This window comes from Chenopodium quinoa, unplaced genomic scaffold (assembly GCF_001683475.1).
Source record: "Chenopodium quinoa cultivar QQ74 unplaced genomic scaffold, ASM168347v1, whole genome shotgun sequence".
Classification (NCBI taxonomy): domain Eukaryota; kingdom Viridiplantae; phylum Streptophyta; class Magnoliopsida; order Caryophyllales; family Amaranthaceae; genus Chenopodium; species Chenopodium quinoa.
The window spans coordinates 2,195,491-2,223,069 of NW_018744647.1; the positions used below are offsets into that span (position 1 = coordinate 2,195,491).

Sequence of the window (27,579 nt, forward strand, 5' to 3'; positions counted from 1 at the left end):
TAGATTAAATATTTTTATAAATAGGACACGAAATGAATTATTTTGGGTTTAAAGGCACGAAAAAAAGGAAAATAAGTTATGGTTTGGGGAAATGGGCTAGAATTTCGGTTGGTTTATGAAATGGAAATATAGATTTAAGCACTCCAAGATTAAATACTCAACCGAAACAATAATGGCGGGGAAAGGTTCTTCATCATCGGGTTTGGTTTTGGGGAGACATTTTTAGGTGTCTACACCATCCTAAAGAGTCATCATCTTTGACTCTTCTCATATATAATTCCATCACCATAACCCTTGCAGCCAGCCTTAGTATCACATTCACACACTTCACTCACACATCCATACCCATATCATCCTTCCCTCTAGGAATCCTTTATCATGAAATCTTGTTTCCCTACCGTGCATGCTTCATCATCTTTCAAGATAACATTCATTAGAAGAGACGTTGTATACTTGCTTAGCTTCCTGACCTGAGCAATGTACATTGTTTCACGCATCGCATAATGTGCTTAGCAACATTTATATATTATTTAATACAACTCATATCATGCTTAGATCCTTGACCTAAGAAACATTCATTATGCAATACTCATCAATCATTTCATCTATATACGTGCTTAGCTTCCAGACCTAAGTGACATTCAAGATCGCTTCTTTACACCATATATGATTCTTTGCTCCATGACCTAAGTTCATTCATCTATCGTGTCACATGATGTAATTTTCCTTAGCCTCCTGGCCTAAGAACATTCATCATGCATACATTATTTTCAAGACAAGCAATTCAATCCATACGTTTCATTTCGTCTTGCTTAAGGAGGAAGTTCAAAATTTCTTCCCTTTTTCATTATTTTCTTTTGGGGAAGTTCAAAAACTTTTTCAAAATTTTTATCGAGGGAAGTTCAAAAATAAAACTTCATTTTTCACGTCTTTCTTTTTCGGGAGAAAGTCAGTACCTTCCACTTGTCTCACGACAAAAATGACGAAAATTTTTGCTTTTTGCATTGTTAATTGCTTGTGTTTGCTCATACATTTAAATCATACTTGTACACAAACAATCACAAGTCATACACATGTCATGTCGTGTCAAGTCAAAGCTTGGTCAAGTTAGTTGGTCAAGTCAATCATAGTCTATACGAGTCCCTTGGCAAATTTTATTTTGCTGGTCTCAATTACAGCCCACGTCCGGGGACAAGCGGACCATCTACAACCCCGTTCGGGGATAAGCGAACCATTTACAGCCCACGTTCGGGGATAAGCGAACCATTTACAGCCCACGTTTGGGGACAAGCGATCCATCTACAGCCCACGTTCGGGGATAAGCGAACCATTTACAGCCCACGTTCGGGGACAAGCGGACCATCTACAACCCACGTCCGAGGACAAGCGGACCATCTACAGCCCACGTTCGGGGAGAAGCGAACCAACTACAGCCCATGTTCGGGGACAATCGAACCACCATCATTTCACGGCACAAGGTTCTCGATACACAGAGACTTGCAATCTCATCATCTGTTGACTTTCCTCAAGCATGGAAAGTATTATCCGGTGGATTTCTTAAATCATAGAAAGCTGCCAAAATGATCTGTCAACTTTCCTCAAGCATGGAAATTGTCATCCAGTGGGTTTCTTCAAGTATAGAGAGCTACCAAACTCATCTGTCAGCTTTCCTCAATCATGGAAAGCATTTCAACAAAACATCATTGATAGAGGAATAAACGAGTCGTCAATTGTCTATCGCAAAATCAAACACAATTTATAACAACCTATACAAACCTAATACAAGTATAAGGCAAGTATAGGGTCGAACCCAAAGGAGTGAGTCGGTATTAACTATAGCCTAAGTCAAGCTACTTCGAAGATTGTAGTGAGAAAATGGTTGGTACTATAGTATCAAAACTAGATTGATCAAGTAATTCAAGAAACTAAATACTAGGGATTTAGGTTCCAGATGCAAGTTCAATAATCATACGAATTGAAAGTTCATTCAATTGATTCAAGCATTGCAAAGGACAAACAATAGTAGCAATCAAAACAATTCAAGAGCTATCTCCTAGAGGCCAAGCTAGGGGTCACTATGAATGGCTAATCAAGAAAATTCACAATCAAACTCAATCAATTAAAGAAATTCTCAAAATGATGGTTCGTATCATTAAGAATTGCAATGCAATCTAGATTAATCTTATAGGTTGATCACTCCTAATATAATTAATCACATGCAAAACTATGTCAACCAATTTAATTGCAACAATTCAATCAATCAATGATAATCAACTAGCACAAAATATCAATCAAGCATGCTTCCCCTTCTCCCTAGCAACTAATCTACTCACTAATCATGGTGTAACTCAAGAACAATTCACTAGAAATTGCATTTATCGCCATTCTAAATCAAAATAAAGAGAAAATAATATCAATTACATTATCAAATTCAAATCCAAGCAAATCAAACAATTAAACATGAATCTAGATCAAACAAGTAAAAAGATGAGCTAAAAGAAGAGATTCTCACTAATATTAATGGATTGAAGATGAACAAATCCAAACACAATTGATCCAATGTTGAAATAGAAATCCAAAACCAAGAACTTCTCTCTAACTTCTCTCTCTAGAACTAAGTTAATGAAAATTATCTAAAAGTTGGTTTTCAAACAGGAATTACAAGTGTATTTATAGGCAAAGAAAGAAAACGGAATCCCCGCGCCCTCTCTAAGAAACCCCGCGCCCTCGGGGAAATGGGTACAGAAGACATAACAAACTCAGCGGGCTATCTGGGCAACACCCGCGCCCACGGCAAAAGCCTCCGCGCCCGCGGCAAGGGCGCGAAGAATCCCCTGCTCCCAAAGGGTGATCAGAGGGTCGCGGTTTCTCTAATCTGAAGCGGTCTCTCCAATCTACCCGATCCCACGGGGAGCCCGCGGTCAGACCGCAGAGAGTTCCTGGTCGAAATTAGCCAATTTGGTGCAAACGAGCCCGCGCCCGCGGCAACCTCCTACAAAAAAAAAATCAATATAGCATCAACTAAAATTTGTTGCTATTCACCAAAAATCCGTTGCCAACTCTATTTAGCAACGGGTTGGAAACAAAAAATTTTTGTTGCTAAAAGGGTTGTTGCCATGGGATTTTGGAAAGCAGTTGCAATGCAATTTTGTTGCAATATTGCATCAATTTAAATATAGTTTCCATGATTGTTGCTGTTTTTGGTGCATTCATTGCCAACTTTGGCAACTGATTACCATTGGTTGTTGCTAAAATTAGCAACAAATTATGAATGTTAGTTCCTAATATAGCAACAAATTATTAATGTTGGTTTGCAAAATAGCAACAAATTATTAAAGTTGGTTCATAAAAATAGCTACAAATCATTAATATTGGTTGCTATCAACACTACGAGACAAAAACCCAATCCCTATTAGCAATTCGGTTCAACCCGATCTCGGCCTTACCAATCTGAAATCTCACTCAGGTTAGGTCAACTCGGCTCGACTTTGCATGTAAGGCTCTTTGAATCCCCAGTCTCAAGAATCGCATTTGGTAGGAGTCGAACTTACGACCTCAAAGTCAGATAGTGAATCTCTTACCAACTATACCAAGTACTATTTGTTTACTTCTATGCATATAATTTATAATAAGTGAACAAAATATTAGAGACGAAATTGAAAAATTTGTCTCCAAATTAGGGACAAAATCAAAAATCCGTCTCTAAATTAGAGACGAAATTGAAATCCGTCTCTATTTGATGTCATTTTAGCAACAAATAATTTTATACATTACAACAAAAAGTGGCTTACATATAAATTATCAACAATAAGTAACACAACTCGTTTCCAAAGGCAACAAACAAAATAATGCGTTATCAATTAGCAACAATAATTTAGAAGACTTGTTTCTAATGGAAACAATTCAAAAATTCATTGTATTTGTTTGTTTCTAAATCAATACAATAAAATATTTGTTGTCATAGTTTGTTACTATTTGGAAACAAGAGGAAAATATGATGTCATCTAGTAACAACTAGTAAGACATTTTGTTTTATAAAGAAACAAATCAAAAATATGTAGCCATTGTTTATTAAAAACTAAAGCATAAAATGTCGCTTTTGATTAGGCAATGAAAAAATTTAGATTCGTTGCTATTTAGCAACATTTTAAAAATCTGTTGCCAAACTTAGTTGCTAAAAAGCTATTATTTTTGTAGTAATTGGCAGGACTTAATGCCCTCTCAAAGGCCTCTCCAAGCCCTCTTTGAGACCTCTCCAAGCCCTCTCCGAGCAGATTGCTTCCTCCTTGCTTAGTCAATATAGCTCATCTTGATCCCCTTGCAAAGACAACTTCTAGGTACCTACAAGAACAAACAAAGGAAAGGAATAAAAGTGAAAAAGGGCTAAATAAAAGGAAAACACTAAGAAAACACGAAAAACACAAAGAAAGAAAGAAAGAAAGGAACTAAAGGAAAAGGACCAAAAATAAGATAAGAAAGCATGAAAAGTATATGAAATTATCCTAAAAGGCTACCCTATGAGTGCCATGAATGACACTCATCGAATTCCCCCAACCTAGACTTTTGCTCGTCCCGAGCAAAACAAAGGCTAAAAGGGAAAAAGAAGGGCTTATTCAAAATAAAAAGGAAAAGAAGGAGGTGAGAATATACACTAACTCACTTTCGTAGGAATCACGGTCAATTTTAGCAACAAAAGACGAACCATTTAAACCCCTAGATCGCCCTAGAGGACGAGTGATGCTCTCGTAAAGGTTTCCTAGAGATAACCTATAACTCTTATTAAACAAAAAAAAGAAGAAAAAATGAGACAAAATACAAGAATAAAGAGCAAATTTTGAAAAACAATGATTTAAAAATCTTTGTGAAATGGACTTTACAAAGTGACTATAATTCAAATGAATAACAACCTTTCTAAAGTTAATCATGGTATGCACGTTATAAGATACCTTAGGTTGATTGAAACATAAATATGCTAAGCATAGGAACTAGTTGTCACACTCCACATTCATCCCAAACGATCTTACCGCGTTCCCCCTACTAATCTCATATCTCCCCTTAGTGAGCATCTTATAGATTTCGCGAAGGAACCGGAAAAAGATCAAATTTTTGGCTACTCGACATCTTGACTTCGCATCCCCTTTCCTTAGGCTATAACCCATGATTCCCTCCACCGATGAATGACTCAACCCCTAGGTCAAAAGGTCTTCCCAAAGGTTGTAACGTAAGGCAAAAAGGGTTAAGGTAGGCTAAATTTAAAATCTGGTGGTTAACCTAAATTGTGAAGCAAAGATTGCGCATTTCTTTACACCATAACTAAGAAATCACCAAACAAAAATACCAACACCCCCAAGCTTATTCAAAGCTAAGATCACAAACATATACAAAAAAAGCGTGAGAACGTATCCCCCCTAAGCTTAAATGGAGCATTGTCCTCAATGCTCAAAAAGGGAGAATACTCACATCAAAATATTTTTGCATTCTTCACTTTTTTCACTTTTTTCATTTTTTTATTAGTGCTTTGTCCTCGCTTCTTTTAACTTTGGACGGCTTTTTCAACTTTGCACTTGCATTATCCTTGCCCCTTCTTTTTTTTATTTACTTTGGACGGCTTTTTTATTTAATCACTTGCCATTATTCACAAAATATACACAAAACACGATCTTGCTTTCATTTTGAACCAATAACCAAACTTATATACCACAATCTCCAAAATATGACCATTTGCTTCACAAAAACCCAAAGATGAAAACGAAAATGAAACAAAAGGCTCAAGATCTAAATATGTGGCTTGAAAAGAAGGGTAAAAGGCTCAAAGGGTTAGCAAGTAGACAAATGTATCCCTAAACCCAAAAGTAAAATTAAAAAAAGTACACTATCCTAGAAAAAGGAAAAATACCTCCCCGAAAAGATGTCTTTGTCCTCCCTAGGTGGTTCGCTCTCGGTCTTAGGAAACATACGTTAAGATTCAAGATTAGGTTTGAAAAAGTCAAGGATCCACGCCGCTCATTCAAGAATATGTTGAAAGCTTGAAAAAGTATGAATCTCACATGGTTGTAGCAAAAACTCGCTAAGGTTGTCAAATCGAGGATAGGGAGCAACTACCAACATGCCATAAACAAGTATAATCCGGTTTCATGATCCCCCTAGTTCTAGACAACTACCTTAGCATGCTTTATCCTAGAATAAACCAAACGTATTCTCAAATCGTGCATACCATGAACACCTAGTAAGATTATTATTAAAAAGCAAGGGTCCATTGTTTACAAGTCCAAGTCAAAATAGAAAGAGTGAAAAATAAAGCCTCAAAAAGCTATGTACAAAACCAAGAACAAAAAGAAAAGAAAAGCAAATAAAAGAAAACATGGAAAGTAAAGATAAAGGAAAAGTAGGAGAACAAAGAAAAGGAAAAAGATGCAATCATAACACGTATTTCCCAATTGACATACAAGCGGTCAAATGGCCACATCGCCAAAGACCCCAAACACACTAGGTGTTATAATCATACATCCTCGAACCGTTCAACTCCCCTAAAACAAATCCTAATCTAAGAAACCAAGAAAAGTAAAGGAATAAAAGTAAAGAGATAAAACAAGAAAGGTCTCACCAAGCGTCCAAGTTATGCTACAATAACCAAGGAGCAAGAACGACCTCCTTCAAGAAGCTTCAAAGACCAAAGCATAAACTACGAGCAAGGTGAGAAAAAGAAAAGGACTATATACAAAACAAAATTGTTAGAAACTTCAAAACAAAAGCAAACACAAGAAATCTTACTTGAATACTATGTACAAAAACCCTAAGAAACCATCATCATCATCATGATCAAAAGAAACCTCAAAATATCATCATCATTAAAATTAATACAACAAGACAAACACCATACAAACTAGACTACCAAGAGCGGAGCAAGAAAAATCCACCAAAGCCTTTTCAAACACATTCCCATGAGTCCAAGGTGCCTCCCCCAAAACCTACCCAAAACATCCGTTTTAATTCCCCCCTCACAAAATAAGGGCATCGACCGCGATGCTCAAGAACATGCAAAGCTAAAAGAGAGGAAACAAAAAGGTAATCAAACAACCATGAGGGAAACTATTGGCCACTAGGGCTGGCACCGCCATCTCCCACATCCCAACCTCCGGTAAAACCGGGAGGGAACCCATAACGACCCTTGAAAAGGTCAAGTTGGGATGTGGAAAGTTGGTCAAATGGCTCGGGCTGCATACAAAGCGTGAGTGGGGTGAACATAGTAGTATTCGTGGTCACCCCGATAATCACTCCACCCCCCTCCCCGAAACCCGATAGTCATAATGCCCGGACTCATCAAGGAAGTCACGCCTTGGCTTATTGGGTGTGTAACTCCCGGGCCAATAGGGGTACGTGGGGAGGTTGTCACCACCCCAAGATGGCACCGGCCCATGTTGGGGCAGCACATATGGGTAGTTCACTAGAGGAGTGACCTCCCCCCTACGCACACTAGCGTCATATAGGGCGCTAGTTTGAAAACACAAAGTTTGATGGTTTGAATACATACCTTGCATGCTCAATTGCATGCGCTCCATATGCTCACGCATAGCCTCCATCTTACGGAGATAGGCATCTCCTCGGTAGTCTTGTTGTTGATTTTGTTGTCTTCTTCTTTATCTTTGATGGGGTTGTTGTTGTTGTTCATGTTGAAATTGTTGTTGTTGTTCTTCTTCTTCTTCTTCTTCTTCTCCATCTCCACCATCTCCTTTCCCACCTTTTCCATCATCATCATCATTATCACCATCACCATCATTCACATCAACATCATCCTCCTCCATAACATCCTCAACTCTCCCATTATCCATAGAAATCCTCTATACAATCCTATCCTCTCGAGTAATTGAGGTGGCAGGCGGGTTTGGGAGCAAACAATGGTGCACGTTACGCACTAGCCAAGAATAAACACCGTTTCCCTTAGTTTTAGAAATGAAACGCAAAGCGTTAAGTTCCTTCAAACCCAAATACATGTCTTCACTCCCTCCAACCGGAGTGCAAGACCTCAAGAAACGTTCTTGCTTGAAATAATGCACCAATCTAGTAATCATACCACCACAATGAATCTCACCCGTCCTCTTCCCATTGATGATTACTTGACATAAATTCATGAAAATATACCCCAAATTCAACCTCGGCCCCGAATCCGGCCTTGTAGCCATCCAAAGCACTAAGATCTCCTCCCTCGAAAGCTTTCTAAGATCTTGCTTATTAAACACGGTATAGCCAAGAATCCGATGAAGAATTCTAAGAGCTGGGTGAATGATCTCACTAGCAAGTGATTCCTTAGAGTTAAACACCTTCTTTTTAGCTATGGCTCTCCACCATGCAACCTCATTGTAATCGGACTTGAGAAGGGAAACAAAGGGCTCATAGATATCGGTATTGTGGTTGAAGCCAAGGGCTTTGTTGAATTCGGCAAGGTTCATGGTATGCTTGGAATTGAATAGCTGGAAAGAGATGATATATTCGGTATCCCCCGTCCTATTATACTCAAAGGTGGAGAAAAACTCAATGCACAGTACCAAATAGGTTCGCGGGGATGACTTTACAAACTCATCCAAACCAAGGTTATGGAGCAAGATGTCAAGATCGGCATCAACTCCTAATTTGACCATATCATCGGGAAGATAGTTACGGGTAGGTCTAAATTTCCAGGATTTCATTTTGTTATAGATAGGGGCATGTTTAGACCGATTGTGAAATTTGAGAGGAGGTAAAGAAGGAGGAGGGGTATCATCTTGAGTAGTTTGGTTTTGAGGAGGTTCGGTGTTTGAAGGTTGGCTACGAGAGGATTGGCCTTGGGAGGATTGGCCGGGGGATTGGTTTGAACTTTTCTTGCTACTCTTAACTTTCCTTAACAAATCCATAGTCTCAAGCTAAACCAACACAAGAAAGTACCCAATCACCCAAAATCAACACCAACAATACCACCAATTTTTCAAACTCCTTCACAATACCACCCAAAACCACCACAAACTACAAAGTACCTGTTACAAGCAAGAAAACAACAAAAAATCCAATAACAACATTAACAATCTATCAGAAAAATAAGCACAAATCACTCAAAATAAATCCAAAATCAACATACAAACTGCCAAAAACATCATAGTCATGCTTAATCAAGGCAAACCAAAACCAATGTATAATAATCAATTGAAATTGACAAAAATAAAACAAAGGTTAGAAGTATACCAAGATTGAAGACTCAAAGTAAGCTCAAAAACCCGTCTAGGACTCGAATTTCCCGAAAAAAATACGAAAAAATAGATTATACTTGATGAAAATGGAGTGAAAACAAGGGTGAATTTGTGTGAGAAAGATGATTTGGGGATTAGGGTTTGAGAGGAGGAAGAGAGAGAAAGCGGAAAAATAAGGGTGAATTGGAAAATAAGAGAGGAGAGAGAGAGAGAGGGGTGAAGCCGGGTTACTATACAACCCAGGTGCCCGCGCCCTCTCTCTACATTGCCGCGCCCACGGTGATTAGCCAGCGCCCGCGGAGAGACCGTGGGGCAACCGTGGGGCAATTCTGGAAAAAATTTGATTTTTTACCTTTAATGGGGCCGCGCCCTCTCGCGACTTTGCCTTTAATGGAGCCTGTGGGGAAACCACGGAGAGTTCCTAATCCATTTTCGAGAAAATAGGCCGCGCCCTCTCCGATTCTACCCGCGCCCGCGAAGAGCCCGCGGGGAGACTGCAGAGAGTTCCTTGTCCGATTTCCCTCTTTTTGAAGCAAGGACACCCTAGGCCTCTCCAAGCCCACGGGGTGCCCTCTCCCCTGCACTCTGAATTCTCCTTTTTCCATCTTCATCAAACACATTAAGTCCATAGATGATGAATGAAGGCAACCTACAAAACAAACCAAAAACACAAGGAAAGGTAAGAGAAAAAATCAACAAAGAAAAATAAAAGAAAGGAAAGAAAAGAGAGTAGAGGTGAGAATCCGGGTTACCTCCCGTAAGCGCATTTGTTTAACGTCGTTAGCTCGACGTTTACCACCCCACTCAAGGTGGCTTGAAAAGAATCATTTTATGAATAAGACCAACAAACACTCCATCAAAATATCTCTTGAGCCGATGACCATTAACCTTGAAAGAAGATGACGAATCCAAAGAAGAAATCTCAACGGCACCATTAGCAAAAACATCTTTCACCAAGAAAGGGCCACTCCATCTTACATGAGCTTTCCGGGAAACAACTTCATTCTTGAATTGTAGAGGAGGACTTTATCGCCAATACAAAACTCTTTTTTCTCAATAAGCTTATCATGAGCTTCCTTGGAACGAGCTTTGTAGGTGCTAGCACAATCGTAAGCATCAAGTCTAAGCTCCTCTAGCTCATGAAGATCCAACCACCTTTTCTCCCCCACACTTTCTAAATCAAAGTTTATCTTCTTGATTTTCCCACAAAGCACGGTGTTCAAGCTCCACCGAGAGATGGCATGATTTGCCATAAACAAGGCGATATGGAGTGGTGCCAATAAGTGTCTTGAAAGCCGTTCTATAGGCCCAAAGAGCATCATCTAACTTGTCTGACCAATCCTTTCTATTCCTTGCAACCGTCTTCTCAAGAATAATCTTTATTTGACGATTCGAGACCTCGATTTGGCCACTCGTTTGAGGATGATATGGAAGGCCGAACCGTTGATGAACTCCATGTTTCCTCAACATCTTTTGGAAGGCATTGTGAACAAAATGAGAACCGTTATCACTTATCACAGCCTTAGGCACACCAAACCTTGGGAAGATGATTTTTTTGAACAACTTCAACACTACTTTGTGGTCATTTGTTGGGGCAATGGCCTCAACCCACTTAGAAACATTGTCCACAGCCACAAGTATGAATTGATTCCCATATGAAGATGGGAATGGTCCCATGAAGTCAATCCCCCATACATCGAACACCTCCAACTCAAGAATAGGTTGTTGAGGCATTTCATTCCGCTTGAAGATATTCCAAACTCTTTGACATCGGTCACATGACTTTACAAAGCCCCATGAATCCTTGAAGAGATGAGGCCACCACAAGCCACATTGAAGAATCTTAGTGGCGGTTTTGGAAACACCCATATGGCCACCACTAGGATCCGAATGGCACATCTTTAGAACACTAGGCACCTCTTCCTTCGGAACACAACGCCTAAGAAAGACATCAACCCCTCGTTTATACAAGATGGGATCATCCCACAAGTAATGTCTTTCCTCCCTCTTGAGTTTCTTCCGTTGGTTCTTGGAGAAAGAAGGTGGAAACTCCCCACAAGCTAGAAAGTTCACCAAGTTGGCATACCATGGGAGCTCTTTAACCTTAATGGCATACAAGACATCATCAAGCACTCTGTCTTCAATTGGTAAACCATCATCATGAATTTGATCACCCTCAAGGCGAGAAAGATGGTCCGCCACAACAGTTTCTGCACCCTTCTTATCCCTAATCTCTATTTTAAAAGTTTGTAATTCAAGCACCCAACGAATCAACCTTGGCTTGGACTCTTTCTTGGCAAAGGGATACTTGAGAGCCGCATGATCCGTGAACACAACGGTCTTGGAACCCAACAAATAACATCGGAATTTCTCAAAAGAGTGAACAATGGCCAAGAATTCTTTTTCCATTGTTGTGTAATTCTTTTGGGCCCCATTTAGTGTCTTGGACATATAGTAAATCACATAAAGCTTCTTGTCCACACGTTGGCCCAAAACACCTCCAATTGCCCAATCACTAGCATCACACATCAATTCAAAGGGTAAATCCCATCTTGGGGCTTGAACAATGGGGGTAGAGATATGGGCCTTCTTCAATCTATTAAATGCCTCCAAGCATTTACCATCAAAAACAAACTCAACGTATTTTTGAAGAAGATCATTAAGGGGCTTGGAAATGAGTGGGAAATCCTTGATGAATCTTCTATAGAAGCCCGCATGTCCTAAAAATGATCTCACTCCCTTGACATTCACCAGAGGTGGAAGCTTCTCAATAACCTCGATCTTGGCCTTATCCACCTCTATTCCTTTATGAGAGATCTTGTGTCCAAGCACTATTCCTTCCTCCACCATGACGTGGTACTTCTCCCAATTCAAGAAAAGATTAACCTTCACACACCGTGCCAAACATTTCTCAAGATTCACAAGGCAGTCTTCAAATGAAACCCCACCTATGGAGAAATCATCCATAAATACCTCAATTTCTTCCTCCAACATGTCTCCAAAAATGCTCATCATCCACCTTTGGAAAGTTGCGGGGTCATTACAAAGACCAAAGGGCATTCTCCTATAAGCAAAGGTCCTATAGGGGCATATAAATGTTGTCTTCTCTTGATCTTCGGGGTGGATTGGGATTTGGAAAAATCCCGAATAGCCATCAAGGAAGAAATAGAACTTGTGCCTTGTTAGTCTATCTAACATTTGATCAATGAATGGAAGGGAAAGTGATCCTTTTTGGTGGATTTATTTAGATGTCTATAGCCTATACATATCCTCCAACCGGTGATCGTCCTAGTTGGAATGAGCTCACCTCTCTCATTCATGACTACGGTCATACCCCCCTTCTTAGGAACGACATGAACGGGAGAGACCCACCTAGAGCTTGAGATGGGGAATATGATTCTCGCATCTAAGAGCTTGGTGATCTCTTTTTTCACCACCTCTCCCATTTGAGGGTGTAGCTTTCTTTGTCGTTCAATAGAAGGAAGGATGCCTTCCTCAAGCGTTATGTGGTGTGTACACAAAGAGGGGCTTATACCCTTAAGATCATCAATAGTATAGCGCCCAAAGCACCTTAGTGATTTCTCAAGACACAATATAACGCTTGAGCTTGGCTTTCACTCAAGGATGCACTTACAATTACGGGGTCAATGGAAATTTTGCCTAAGAATTCATACCTAAGGTGTGATGGTAGAGGTTTGAGCTCTACCATAGGCATACCTTTACCTTCTTTTGTTGTGGCCGCTTGCAAAGCTTCATGGCTTTAGATCTTCAAGCACAATTGTTCATCCACTTCCTCCAAGCTTCCATTAAGCAATTTCTCATACAATGCCATCTCCTTGCATGGTGCACCTAGCTTATCTTTGTTCAACAAAACATTCTCAAGAGCATCGTTAAAAGTGAGCAAGTTCTCATGAATGGAAGACACAACATGATCAAGAGAGTCAATCATCATGCAATTTTCAAGAGAAGAACTTGGATATTTCATGCTTTCATTCAAATCGAATTATATGACCTCATCTCCTACCTTAAGGGAAATCTTTTCACTTTTGACATCTATCATAGCACCCGAGGTAGCAAGAAAAGGTCTACCTAGAATGATAGGAATGGTATCATCTTCATCCAATTCTAGAACAACAAAATCCCCCGGGAACACAAACTTCCCAACCCTCAATGGAACATCTTCCACTTTACCTTTTGGAAACTTGATTGACCTATCGGCTAGTTGCAGGGTAATGTTAGAATGTAAGAGTTCCCCTAGATCAAGTCTTTGATAAACCGAATATGGAATTAGGCTTATACTAGCTCCTAAGTCACATAGGGCATTATCAATTTGCATCTTGTTAATGGCACAAGGGATGGAGAGGTTTCTGGGGTCTTTCAACTTGGGTGGCATTTTATTCATGATGATCACACTACAATTCTCAGTCAAGTTGATGATCTCCACAACATCACAAGTCCTTTTCCCACTCAAAATGTCTTTGAGGAATTTGGCATAGTTAGGCATTTGGTTAATCACATCGGTGAAAGGTAGAGAAAGGTGAAGTTGTTTGAGCATATCAATAAATCTCCCAAATTGCTCATCCAATTTGTGTCTCATGAATTTTTGGGGATAAGGGAGCTTGGGTTTCACAATCTCTTTCTCTACTCTCACCTCTCTAGGTGTCTCAACCACAACCTCATCTAAAGATGCTTTATCTCCCTCATTCTCTACCAAAGCTTCCTTGGGGACCTCCTTGTCTTCACTCCTCCTAGGTAATCTCTCCTCAAGAACCTTCCCACTCCTTGTAACAATAGCATTCACGGGTTTCTTGGGATCTAGGCCTTAGGAAAGTAAATAAGAAGGGCTTGCTTGGTCTTTCAAAGCATTAGCAAGTTGAGAAATTTGGTTTTTGACCATTTAGTTATGGGTCATCATCTCATTGAATTTCTTGTCACTAACGGCCATGTATGTGTTCAACAACTTGGTTTGATTTTCAATTATTTCCTCCAAATTAGTCCTAGAAGAAGAAGAAGTTTGTGAATAGGAATTTTCACCTTGAGTCTTTGGAACAAATCCGGGTGGGGGACTTCTTGAAGAATTATTTTGAAAATTGCCCCTACATTGATTGTTCCAATTACCCCTATTTTAATTTTGACCATAACCTTGATTATGGTTTCCACTAACTTGGTTATGATTTCCATAACTTTGGTATTGATTACCATAATTTTGGTTTTGATTTTGACTACTATAACCTTGATTGTTATAGTTACCATGAGAACCTTGGTTCCCTTGGTTCTTATAACCACCACCTTGGTTATAGTTGTCAAAATTACCTTGGTTTTGGTAATTCCTATTCCATTGACCTCTTTGATTATCAAACCTTTGCACATTATTATTTGACACATAATTCACATGCTCACTCTCATTGTTATCAAAAAATCATCACCACATTCCGGAGAAACATGAGGGCAATTACAAGAGTCATGATCATAAGATCCACATGCATCACAAAACAAGAAACCACTAGGAATATTATTTGAGGAGGGAGGGGTTGAGAGTTAGAAAGAGTACCTCTCCCCTTAAATTAGGAGGGAAGATTCGAAGCTTGAAAAGAAGAGGAGCTTTCCAACTTGGCCTTGATTGCGGTCATTTCTTTCCCCAAGTTTGTCATTTGTGAGGATAGGTTGTTGATTGCATTTAGATGGTCTATACAGTACACTGAAGAGCCACTCTTGCTAGTTGAATCCCTCTCACCATCTTGCCAATCTCTATAGTACTTCACAACATCCTCAATAATGTCCACCACTTCTTCTTCCGTCCTATTCATTATGGGACCTCCGACTCCCCCATCAAGGCATAATTTGCCTTGAGGACTTAGGCCACCATAGAAAATTTGAATGACTTGATATGTTGGAATTCCGTGGTGGGGACACTCCCTTTGGTACTCATTATACCTCTCCCATGCTTCGTAAAGGCTTTCATTAGGTCTTTGCTTGAACCCTTGAATCAAAGCTCTAGCCTCCGCCGTTTTCTTTTGTGGATAGAACCGGGACAAAAATTCCTTGGTGACTTCGTCCCATGTTCTTAGGGAATTTGGCTTTACCTCCTTATCCAACCACTCCAAGGCTCGGCCTATGAGAGAAAAGGGAAACAACTTTAGCCGGATGAACTCTTGAGAAACTCCGTTTACTTTGATAGTGTTGCAATATTTTTCAAACTCCTTGAGATGGTTCAATGGACTCTCATTCTTAGCTCCGCTATATTGTCTCCTCTAGATCAAAGCGATCATAGTCGGCCCAATTTCAAAATCATTCGCCGGTGTTGTAGGTGGAGCAATTCCACTCTCAAACTTGTACACACCGGGAATTCCCTATTCTTTCAAAGCAACTCTTGGTTGTTCTCCCATGCTTAGTTCTTCATCAAATCCTTCTTCGCTTGAGGAACTAAATTCCAAGGATCGACTAGAAATTCTTCTCCTTGAGAGAGTCCTTTCGATTTCCAGGTCAAAAGGCACATTGGATCGATTACGAGCTCTATGCATGCAAAACTCAATGAAAATATTAGTAGCACGGCTACAAATGTAGCCTTAAGAAACAAAATTTTTTTGTATTGTTCAATTAAAGTGAAATAGACTCAACAACTAAAGCTAAGCACCAATATCACTCCCTAGAAACGGCGTCATTTTGATAGAGGAATAAACGAGTCGTCAATTGTCTATCCCAAAATGAAACACAATTTATAACAACCTAAACAAACCTAATACAAGTATAAGGCAAGTATAGGGTCGAACCCAAAGGAGTGAGTAGGTATTAACTATAGCCTAAGTCAAGCTACTTCGAAGATTGTAGTGAGAAAATGGTTGGTACTATAGTAACAAAACTAGATTGATCAAGTAATTCAAGAAACTAAATATTAGGGATGTAGGTTCCACATGCAAGTTCAATAATCATGCTAATTGAAAGTTCATTCAATTGATTCAAGCATTGCAAAGGACAAAAAATAGTAGCAATCAAAATAATTCAAGAGCTATCTCCTACAGGCCAAGCTAAGGGTCACTATGAATGGCTAATCAAGGAAATTCACAATCAAACTCAATCAATTAAAGCAACTCTCAAATTGATGGTTCATGTCATTAAGAATTGCAATGCAATATAGATTAAACTTATAGGTTGATCACTCCTAATCTAATTAATCACATACAAAACTATGTCAACCAATTTAATTGCAACAATTCAATCAATCAATGATCATCAACTAGCACAAATCAAGCATGCTTCCCCTTCTCCCTAGCAACTAATCTACTCACTAATCATGGTGTAACTCAAGAACAATTCACTAGAAATTGCATCGATCATCATTCTAAATCAAAATCAAGAGAAAATAATATCAACTACAATATCAAATTCAAATCCAAGCAAATCAAACAATCAAACATGAATCTAGATCAAACAAGTAAAGAGATGAGCTAAAAGAAGAGATTCTCACTAATATTAATGGATTGAAGATGAAGAAATCCAAGCACAATTGATCCAATGTTGAAATACAAATCCAAAACCAAGAACTTCTCTCTAACTTCTCTCTAACTTCTCTCTCTAGAACTAAGCTAATGAAAATTATCTAAAAGTTGGTTTTCAAAAAGGAATTACAAGTGTATTTATAGGCAAATAAAGAAAACGGAATCCCCGCGCCCTCTCTCAGAAACCCCGCGCCCTCAGGGAATTTGGGTACGGAACCCATAACAAACTCCGCGGGCTATCTAGGCATCACCCGCGCCCGTAGGTCTTCTAGCCCGCGCCCGCGGAAAAAGCCTCCGCACCCACGGCATGGGTGCGGCGAATTCCCTGCTCCCAAAGGGTGATCAGAGGGTCGCGGTCTCTCCAATCTACCCGCACCCTTGGGGAGCCCGCGGCCAGACAGTGGAGAGTACCTGGTCGAAATTGGCCAATTTGGTGCAAACGAGCCCGCGCCCGCGGAAACCTAGCAGGACTTGATGCCCTCTCCAAGGCCTCTCCGAGTAGATTGCTTCCTCCTTGCTTAGTCAATATAGCTCATCTTGATCCCCTTGCAAAGACAACTCCTAGGTACCTACAAGAACAAACAAAGGAAAGGAATAAAAGGGAAAAAAGGCCAAATAAAAGGAAAACACGAAGAAAACACAAAGAAAAAAAGAAAGAAAGGAACTAAAGGAATAAGGACCAAAAATAAGATAAGAAAGGATGAAAAGGAGATGAAATCATCCTAAAAGGCTACCCTATGAGTGCCATAAATGACACACATTAATCATCCAGTGGATTCCTTCAAGCATAGGAAGCTGCCAAACTCATTTGTCACCGATACACTAGTGCCAGATATGTATTCTATCCCTTTACTCATTTGTCTGTGTAACTAAAAAAATTTTGCAGGTATCGGCATATACAAAGTGATTTGGGATCGCAAAACGTCTTAAATCATTCTCCGTCCCTATTGACTACTTTGACTATCGTATTCAAAACTGACGTTTCTACAAACTCAGTCAAAGTGGGGGCTTCTGTAGACATAAAAAAATGTCTCCCCAAAACCAAACCCGATGATGAACAACCATTCACCGCCACTATTGGTCGGGTTCAGTATTTAATCCCGAGAGTGCTTAAAAAATCTTGTTTAATTAAATTCAATATTTTGAATAGTCCATGGATCGGTCTTGATGTTTAGTCAAAGCATAGTTCTTTTTTTTAATTTCAGCCCAAACCTTTTTATTTTATTATTTTGGCCAAAACCTTTTATTTATTTTATTTATTTATTTTAGCCTAATTAATAATAATAAATCAGAAATGGCCCGAAATTATCAATCGGCACTTAAAAATACTGAACGAAATTAGGGTTAAAAATGAATTTAGACGGAAAAATAGACTACAGGATCTCGCGTCACGGTAGAAGTCCACCGTGTCACGGGAATGTTCCCCGTCTGATGGTGGGATTCCCCGTGACACAGTGCCCCTGCTGTGACACGGGGCAATTCCGTGTCCTTTCCGCATAAATCCTTCACGCATTTTATTCCCCGTACCCTAAATATTTCCCGCGTCACACAGCTGTCCACCGTGTCACGGGAATGTTCCCCGTCTGACGGTGGGATTCCCCGTGTCACGGTGACCTCTACCGTGTCGCGGTGTAATATTTTAGGGTTCCGTGTGTTCCCTCAGCACATTTTTTCTATAAATACCCCCTCATTTCTGATGTACGGGGCATCAATTAATTCTCTATTCTTCTCTCCTCTATTCTCTAGCCCAAACACTAGCTTACCCTTCTTCTTTCAAAATTCCTTCTTCAAGCACTCCAAGGAGTCCATACTTTACTTGCGGTTCTGTCCTTAAGCCAAGGCGTGAAAGGTAGAACTGTTTGAGGGTTTGGCCCCAAATCAACTCTATTTAATTTAATTTAATTTAATTATCGTTTTATTATCATTTCCTTGAAGTTACTAACTCGTTTATTATTTTATAGTTGCAAGCAAACGATTTTATGTTGTTGGATTTATTGTTAAATTGCTTCCAATATTAATGATAATTCTATTATATTTTCTATGATCACCATATTGCATGCTTAAAGGGAATATGTAATTGAAAATCACGCCTAATAAGATAATTTGGACAACCGGTTTAGGATCCTTTTTAATCTTGTTGTTAAATCAAGTGATCACTAATATTTTAGAATTATATGTTGCATTAATATCCAACCAATTTAGCCTCATAATAGTTTGGAGCGAATTGAATCTCTGTTTGTATGGAATTCTATTATATTTTTTATGATCACCATATTGCATGCTTACAGGGAATATGTAATTGAAAATCACGCGTAATAAGATAATTTGGACAACCGGTTTAGGATCCTTTTTAATCTTGTTGTTAAATCAAGTGATCACTAATATTTTAGAATTATATGTTGCATTCATATCCAACCAATTTAGCCTAATAATAGTTTGGAGCGAATTGAATCTCTGTTTGTATGCCTTTGAGATCGCAAGAATCACTTTTCACTATAAGAATCGAGTAGAGGCCAATATGGGCGAATGTGACTCCATGACTCACTTCATACCATCATCCCCGATCCTCCTTTCGTGGTTCCGAACCATATGGAGTTTGTAATCTTATGGATTACGAATGGGGTGTAACCTTCATGGGTCAATTGTTGTTGCCTATCGTTGTCCCTTTATTCGTGGTTGCCTTAAATGATCCGTGAACGGTTTACAAGTTCCTTAAAAACTTGTTGGTGGCTCCCTACTTTCCTTGACCCTAATTGTATATGTGAATTCCCACTTCCTATGAGTGCCAAGCATATTCACACATGCTTTTACGTAGGCGCACTTTGAGCGACGCCTACACTATCACAGCGGAAATTGGAGGCAGTTACAAGCGTAGCAGTCTTCAAGCGGTATCCACTAGCTTAAGGAAGATCGTCAAAAGCAGCATTATGGCATTCCCTAGCTTGTGGAAGGTTGTCACAACAGCAAACACAAAAAATAGGGTACTCACAGAGACGTGTGCTCGACGGTGCAAGATACGCGTTTCTTAACTCTCGTATCTGTTTAACTAATGCTAGTTTGAAGGTATCGGCGTTACAAGAGTTATTTAGGATCAAGTAATGTTTTGAATCATTCTCCGTCCCTATCGATACTTTGACTTTTGTTTTCGAAACTTGCGTTTCTCCAAACTCATTCAAAGTGGGGGCTTCTATAGACACCCATTTGTGTCTTCCCAAAACCAAACCTGGTGATGAATACCATTCACGTCGAATCATAATCGAATGAAGTGAAAGTGTGGAAGGTTTATTGTTGCGGTTGGTTTTATTTCTCTTCTTTCTCTTTGTTTTTGAAAACCTATTTCATGAAAATACCCAATCTAGTTTAGTTTGGTCTATGGAAAGGGTCCAATAATAGTGTAGTTGAATTGGGCTCGAAAAGAGCTTTCCAACGATATATTATGAGCCCAATTCCGATGAATAACGAGGAAGTTATGGCCATATTACTAAACTGGGCCCGGTTTGATCTTTATATGTGTCCCAATGATCTAGAGGAGGGCCTATTATGATTTATCATTCCTAATGCAATTAGGATTGGTTATAGTCTTCTAGAAGGTTCTTTTGAATCCTAATGTGATTAGCATTGATAATTGAGTTTTATGAGTTTTATTTAGAAAAAAAAAAAAGTGTTTGAAATGAAATTACAGTTTTACCCCTCGTACGCTTAATTTTATCAAAAATTTGAAAAAGTGTGAAAAAACTGCCTGCAACGCCGCACCTGGCTGTAATCTGGCGACACGCCTGTCGCTCGGCGACAGAGGCTAGTGCAGCGCCAGCGTCGTGTTTTATTCTTCTCAAAACTCTGATTCTTTTTTATCATGTTTCGGTTTGTTTTCGTTATAAATAGCCTCCTTAAACCTCCGTTTTTAAATACCAACTCTCATCAAGAAATTCTTGATACTCTCTCTCTCTCTCTTTCTAAACCAACCCTTTTACAAACAAAATTCCGCATTCACAAGATCTAGACACACCAAGCCAAATTCAAAGTAGCCTTCGCCCTAGACGTGAAAGGTTTGATAATTCTGAGGGTTTAGTCCCAAATCATATTTCAATTATTTAATTTAATTCTTTAATGTTATATTTTCCTTGAAGTTACTGACGTGTATATTTTGTTATTAGAAATAGGTACTAGGCATCCAAGTAAGTGTTTCAATTGTTTAATTGATATTTTGATATCGAAATCATGTTTAGGTTTTTATTTTGATTCCTAGTATCATGTTAGGATGCTTTTCTTAGTATCATATTGAGGGTGATTTGATTATATCAATTATGATTTCTACGGTGCCTTTTATCGTCTTTCTTAATTGCATGTTAGTATCATGTTAGGGTTAAAGCTTTGATTTTTATATGTTTAGTGACGTGCTAGGGTTTGTTATTAATCTTGTTAGTATCATGCCTAGGATCTTGCTATTATTATGCTTTATTGCTAACATGATTATCGTTGTAATTATGATTATGATGATTTATTATGTTGCTTGATTATATTATTTGTTATTGCTTGATCACGCCTTTTATGCATGTTTAAAGGGAATTTGTACTTGTAATCACGCTTAATAAGACGATTAATAATCTTTTTTAGGTTAATTTGATTATAATTCGAGTGATCGCCAATAATAGATTTATTTGTGCATTAATATTCAACCAACATAGATTAAACCGGTTTAGTGTAAACCTATTGATTGCATGTTAGTCAGAAAGCGCACATGAATACGAGAAGAATAAAGTAGAGGCCTATTATTAGGGCGGGTTATTTCTTTTAGATTGGATTTGTACCTTCATCCCCGAACTTTCAGTCTTGATTTCAGACGTATTGGAGTTAACGATCTCTTGGATCGTTAAGGGGTGTAACCTTCACCCTGTGAACGGTTTACAAGTTCCTAAAACTTGTTGGCGACTCTTTTTGCTCTTGTTTTTTTCCCTTTGGACGCCACCATTCTTAACTTTATGATCACAGTGGGGTTCAAGTTTGGGATAATTCTTGAAATATTCCCTACACTAATATATCTCACAAATGATTTTATTTTATTTTTTATAAAAAAAAAAAGGAGGGAACTGTTGGCATACCAAACCGTTCTCTTTGGTAAAGCAAAACAGAACGGTTAAGTATTATGATCGTTGTCTTTTCCTTCATTATTTTCTAAATTTAGTTAGGGAATAGAGGACGGTGATCACACACAACCGTTCTTTATAGTTGAGTATACAAAACGCCTATTCGAACCGTTCTTTATACTTTACACATCGCTTAGTAGAAGAACGGTTCTGAGATGTTCTATAAAGCCTATTTTAACCGTTCTCTAAACCATTTTTTGTAGTAGTGTGTATGGAATATTTCAAGCATCCCACACTTGAGCCCCACTGTGATCATACACTTAAATATGGTGGCGTCCAAAGGGAAGCAAGCTAGAGTAAAAGAGTCACCAACAAGTTTTAGGAACTTGTAAACCGTTCACAGAATGAAGGTTACACCCCTTCACGATCCATGAGATCATTAACTCCATAGTGGTCTGGAACCATGGCTGGATATTCGGGGATGAAGGTACAAATCCAACCTAAAAAAGATTGAATATGCCCTAATAATAGGCCTCTACTTTATTCTTCTCATATTCATGTGCGCTTTCTGACTAACATGCAATCAAAAGATTAACTCTAAACTTGTTTAATCTATGTTGGTTGAATATTAATGCACAAACCAATCTATTATTGGTGATCACTTAAATTATAATCAAATAATTAGCCTAAACAAGATTATTAATTATCTTATTAAGCGTGATTACAAGTACAAATTCCCTTTAAACATGCATAAAAGGCGTGATCAAGCAATAAACAATAATATATATATCAAGTAACATAACAATAATGATCATATAAATCATCATAAAAAACCATGTTAACAATAAAGCATAATATTAATGGCAAGATCCTAGGCATGATTCTAACAAGATTAATAACAAATCCTAGCATGTCACTGAGCAATAAAGATCAAAGCTTTATTCCTAACATGATACTAACATGATATTAGGAAAGAATAGGAAGCACACATGATATTAGAAATCTTAGTTATTACCCTTAACATGATACTAGGAATCATAAAGACATCCTAACATGACACTAGGAATCAAAATAATCAAAGAATGATTTCTATATCAAAAGAATAATAAGTAAATTAGTTACTGGGATGTCTTTTATCTCTTTCTAATTACAAAATACACGCGTTATAAACTTCAAAAACAATTATTATACAATTTAAATTAAATAATTGAAATAGATATTTGGGACCAAACCCTAAAAAATTATAAACCATTCACGTCTAGGGAGAATGCAACTTCGGACTTGGCTAGGTGTATCTAGAACTAATGTATGTAGAATTTTGTAAGTGGGAAGGTTTAGAAAAAGAATAGAGAGAGAAAGAAAGCTTCTAACTTTTAGAGAGAGAAATAATAGAGAGATGATGGTTGTGAATGAATAAAAACAGGGAGATACGACCCCTATTTATAGAAAAAATAGTCCAGAAACAAATCAAGTCCCATTTGAAATAAAATACCTCATGTCACCAACGACAGGAGTTATCGCCAGGCGACGGACTTGTCATCTTGCGCTAAGTCAGAAATCAAACGCGCTTTGTACGCGGAATCCTCTTCTTAATATGATTAAGCAGCTAATTCCGCGTTTATCAAATTAAAATCAGGTTTGGGATAAATCACTTATTTTATTCAAAATAAAACTCTTTAAAATATAATTATTAATCCTAATTCCATTAGAATTTAAAAGAACCTTCTAGATTATTCTAGAAGATTAAAATGAATCCTACTAACTTTAGGAATAATAATTAATAGGACCTCCTCTAGATCATTGGGCCGCATATAAAATTCATTTCGAACCCAATTTAGTATGTTGGCCATCACTTCCTCATTATTCATCGGAATTGGGCTTATAATATCTCGTTGGAAAACTCTTTTCGAGCCCAAACCAAATATTCTATTATTGGATCCTTATCATGGAACAAAATCAATTGGATTGGCTGTTTCATAAATAGAGTGTAAGAAGGAATATTTTCAAAAACAACAAGAGAGATATTTTAATAAAAATAACCACATCACTAGACTTTCCACACTTTCACTTCGTTTGATAATCAAATCACGTGAAAGATATTCATCACTAGATTTGGTTTTGGAGAGACACATTTGGGTGTCTACAAGTACAAACTGAAATTAAACCGAGTTAAGCCAGGTTGGTGTACGGATGAGGTATTCATGTTGTGTGTAGAGGGGGAGCACCAGGTAATTACTATCCACCTAACCCAAATTGGACTTTTGATCTTGAATATGTCCACAGCTACCACTTCTCAAGAAATTCTTTCTATGGTTGTCTGGAAGTAAAATTTGGGCCAATCAAGGGGAGGAAAAAGTTGTTTGTAGTTAAGAAATTATACAGAATTTTACTTAAATGTTTTTATTTATATATCCTTTAATTTACTGATGGGTTGAATAGTAATCTGGGTAATTCAAAATGTCTTTCTTCCTTACTTTGTCTTTTGTGATTCTTTTGTAGTTTGTATCCAAATATTTTTGAGAGCCTATTCATTCCCACAAAAAAACTGAGCAATCTTGATAAAGATGTTGAACAAGTTTTTCCAAATAGCAGTAAAATTTATGATAATGAAGAAAAACATGTTGTTGAATACGGTCATGTGTTAGGACCTCTGCCTCTGCACTTGATCAGGTATGTCATATTTGTATCATAATTATTTCCCCCTCTGATTGTTCTGGCAATGTAACACATAAACCTTAATCTTACAAGCTAAATCTTTTAGTGTAGCCTTAAATACCTTTATTGCCAATAGATGTAGAAACATGTAATCAGTTTATGAGGTTAGAAGTGATCATTTTTCTTATATGCGATGCTCATCAAGGAAGACCTAATTTATATTCATTTGAACAATTTTGAGAGTGATGATATCTTTTCAAGCTTGAACAACAAAGTCAGCATGTGATATTATAAGATGAGATGAGTAAAGCTTTTCATTAGCATTGTAGAATGAAGTTTATTCTCAAATTCTCATAATGGAGAAGCCTTTAGAGTTAACAACTCTGTCATTGTCAATAATCATGGAAAATTGTATAATACTTATGTATGTTAATGTGAGATTATATATATAGGATTTACATCGTTTGACTCTCCATTTTTTTCATTATAGTAGTGGTGGTGGATGTTTGAGGATCAGGTGAATTTCGATGGTATTTTCACAGCGACCCTCTCTAATGCTTATCTTTCATTTCTTTGTTATTGTAGACAAATTTTTGTTCTTTTAAGGTGGAATATTGAACTAATAGACCCACAAACCTCGTTTGTTTTACCAGTTTTTTTCTTGCTTTGGCTTCCAATTTCTCTGATCTGATGGCAGAACTGCTGCCATTTTGCCAACACCTCTATCAGGTACTGCCATAGCCTCACTGGTTTCATTTTCCCCAATGGCTTGCTAGGTAATTTGGCCTCATTCCCATCCCCCTTTTTCCCGAATTCCAGAATAATGATGCTGAATGAATAGTGGGTTCTATTAACTGGTTTTTGGTTTATTTCTTAAGATATACTGCTTTGGAAAACCTCTCATCTTCTTATGATGCTTTGCTTTATACTGTACAATTATATTTAGATTAGAGAAATTGGCAGCACATTATACTTTTCGTCAAATATGATAGACAATGAACTTGGTTATTGCTTGTATATGTTAAGCATTTTTGGTTGATGGCTGCTCGTGCAAGCTCTCATGGGAAGACCCACAATTTCTATGGAATTCTTATTGTGTGATTTCTTATAGTGTGTTAAGGTGTCTTTTGAAGCATTTAAATGTCTGGATATCCTCTACTTATAATATGTCTTGCAATTGTATCTAAAACTATGATTAATATCTTAACCGAAAAATCTATAGTGGTTAACATTAGTATTATCCAAAGAAGAAATTAATATTGGAAGTAGTATAGGATATCAATAAAGAAAGATCATGTTGAGTAATTAGGTTTTGATGATTATAAACTATTGATGATTATCTATCTAACGTGTTTGTTATGTTGTGCATAGAAAGAACAAGTTATGCTAAATATAAGGAACCTGAGCAATATATGATAAGCAATAGAAGGTACAAGAACAATGATGAGTTATGGTTGATAAGAATGATGATGGCTAAGGAACCATGAAGGTAACTATGTATATAGGTGTTTGCATATGTTAGCTTCATGAGATAAGTACACTATGCATACATGAGTCGTATATGTGTAGGAGTATTTACATAAGCTTTAAGTTTAATTAGTTCTCTTACTTGAAGTTTGTTTATGACAAACAAACTTCAATCTAATGTTCTCTTAAGTGTTTATGAAGACAGGAAATGATGACTTAGGTGAATTCAATGGGTTGGAACCTAGAAGACTTCAAGAGGAACAAGAGAGAATGAATAAACCTAAAGCAGGTTCTCCCACAAGAACCAAACCACGAAGGAACCAGAAGATATTCTCTAACGAGATGCAGAAGGAACCTTTGGCAGGCTTTCCCACGAGAGCCGGAGCATGTTCCCTAACAGGTACATGAAGTGTTCCCTAACAGGTACACACAAGGAGCTTCCTAACAAAATCATGACAACAAGCTAAAGGGTGAAGCTTGGACTGCAAAGATGACAGCAAGTTCCAGAAAGGAACCTGGTCTGCGAGTTCCAATAAGGAATGAAAAAGAGTGACAGCAAGTTCCAGTTAGGAACTTGGCCTGCGGTTCCAGAAGTGGAACGTTGCCACGAGATGTAGAATACATCAATACTACAAGATTCCAGAACAAGAATTCAAAGAAACAACATGAAGATGGAGAAATCGAAGTATATCGCTCTAGGATTCATGTAAGTATGTTGGACATAAAAGTCAGTCTGGAACAAGTCTAAAGAACCAAGGTGAACTCATGATAGTCAATGAAATTAGAGTTACTGACTTGTCAGGAACTCAGAGATTTTCAGAGTTCTAGAACCTCATCGAAACATAGGTCTGTACGTCGTTAAAGGTCGCAGGTCGAATTTAATGATATATATTTACCTAATACGTGCATATCTTTTAGGGATTTGATTTTACAAAATAAAGGTATTTATTTTCTAATAAATCCCTTTAGAAAAAGAAAAGTTATTTTTGGAAAATATTTTTAGCAAAGTAAGTTAAATAAAATCTAACTTTATGCTAAGTATATCTTTCGTAAAAAGATATGGTAAGTATATCTTTTGTAAAAATATATATTAGTATATTTGGAAAATATAAGATTTAGATAAAATCTGATTTTATGGTAAATATATCTTATTATTATTGATAGAATATATTCTTAACAAAAAATATATTTTTGGAAAACTTATTTTTGGAAAATATCTTTTATTTCTATCTTTTAATAAAACTTATCTTTTACGAAAAGAATAATTTGGGTGTACTATAAATATGCTCATATGTATTCATTCAAAGTCGAGGCTGATGAAGCTTAGTGGTCGTGCTTAATGGTTTCATCCTTCACCACGAAGCTAAGTCAAACCTCCAGGTCAAAGTTCCAGTCAGGTTTGGTTTCAGTTCGTCCAGTAAGTTCCAAACAGATCTTGAGTGTCCATCATATTAGTTTTATCTCTTAATTCATTTATATGTATTTAAAGTTATTCTTTGAGATCTTGTAATTGGGAAAAGGGTTTAGAGTGTTTTATGTATTGGGGTGTGAGAGTTCGTGAGGATTCTCGTTATTATAATTGTATTGTAAGAGTACAATGTGTGAGCTTCTAGGGTGAAGCCGATTGAGCTTCTAGTGAGAGGCCAAGTGGGTAGTACT

The 27,579-nt window shown here is 37.7% G+C and overlaps 1 protein-coding gene across 1 annotated transcript; it reads right to left on the minus strand.

Annotated features, from left to right (window-relative positions):
- Positions 1–13,221: 13,221 nt before the first annotated feature.
- Positions 13,222–15,025, minus strand: LOC110701669. The gene is made up of 3 exons (XM_021879282.1): positions 14,911–15,025; positions 13,635–14,039; positions 13,222–13,436 (listed from the first exon to the last, which is right to left on the minus strand). Exons 1-3 carry the CDS (start codon positions 15,023–15,025, stop codon positions 13,222–13,224), a joined length of 735 nt encoding a protein of 244 aa, XP_021734974.1.
- Positions 15,026–27,579: the final 12,554 nt, after the last annotated feature.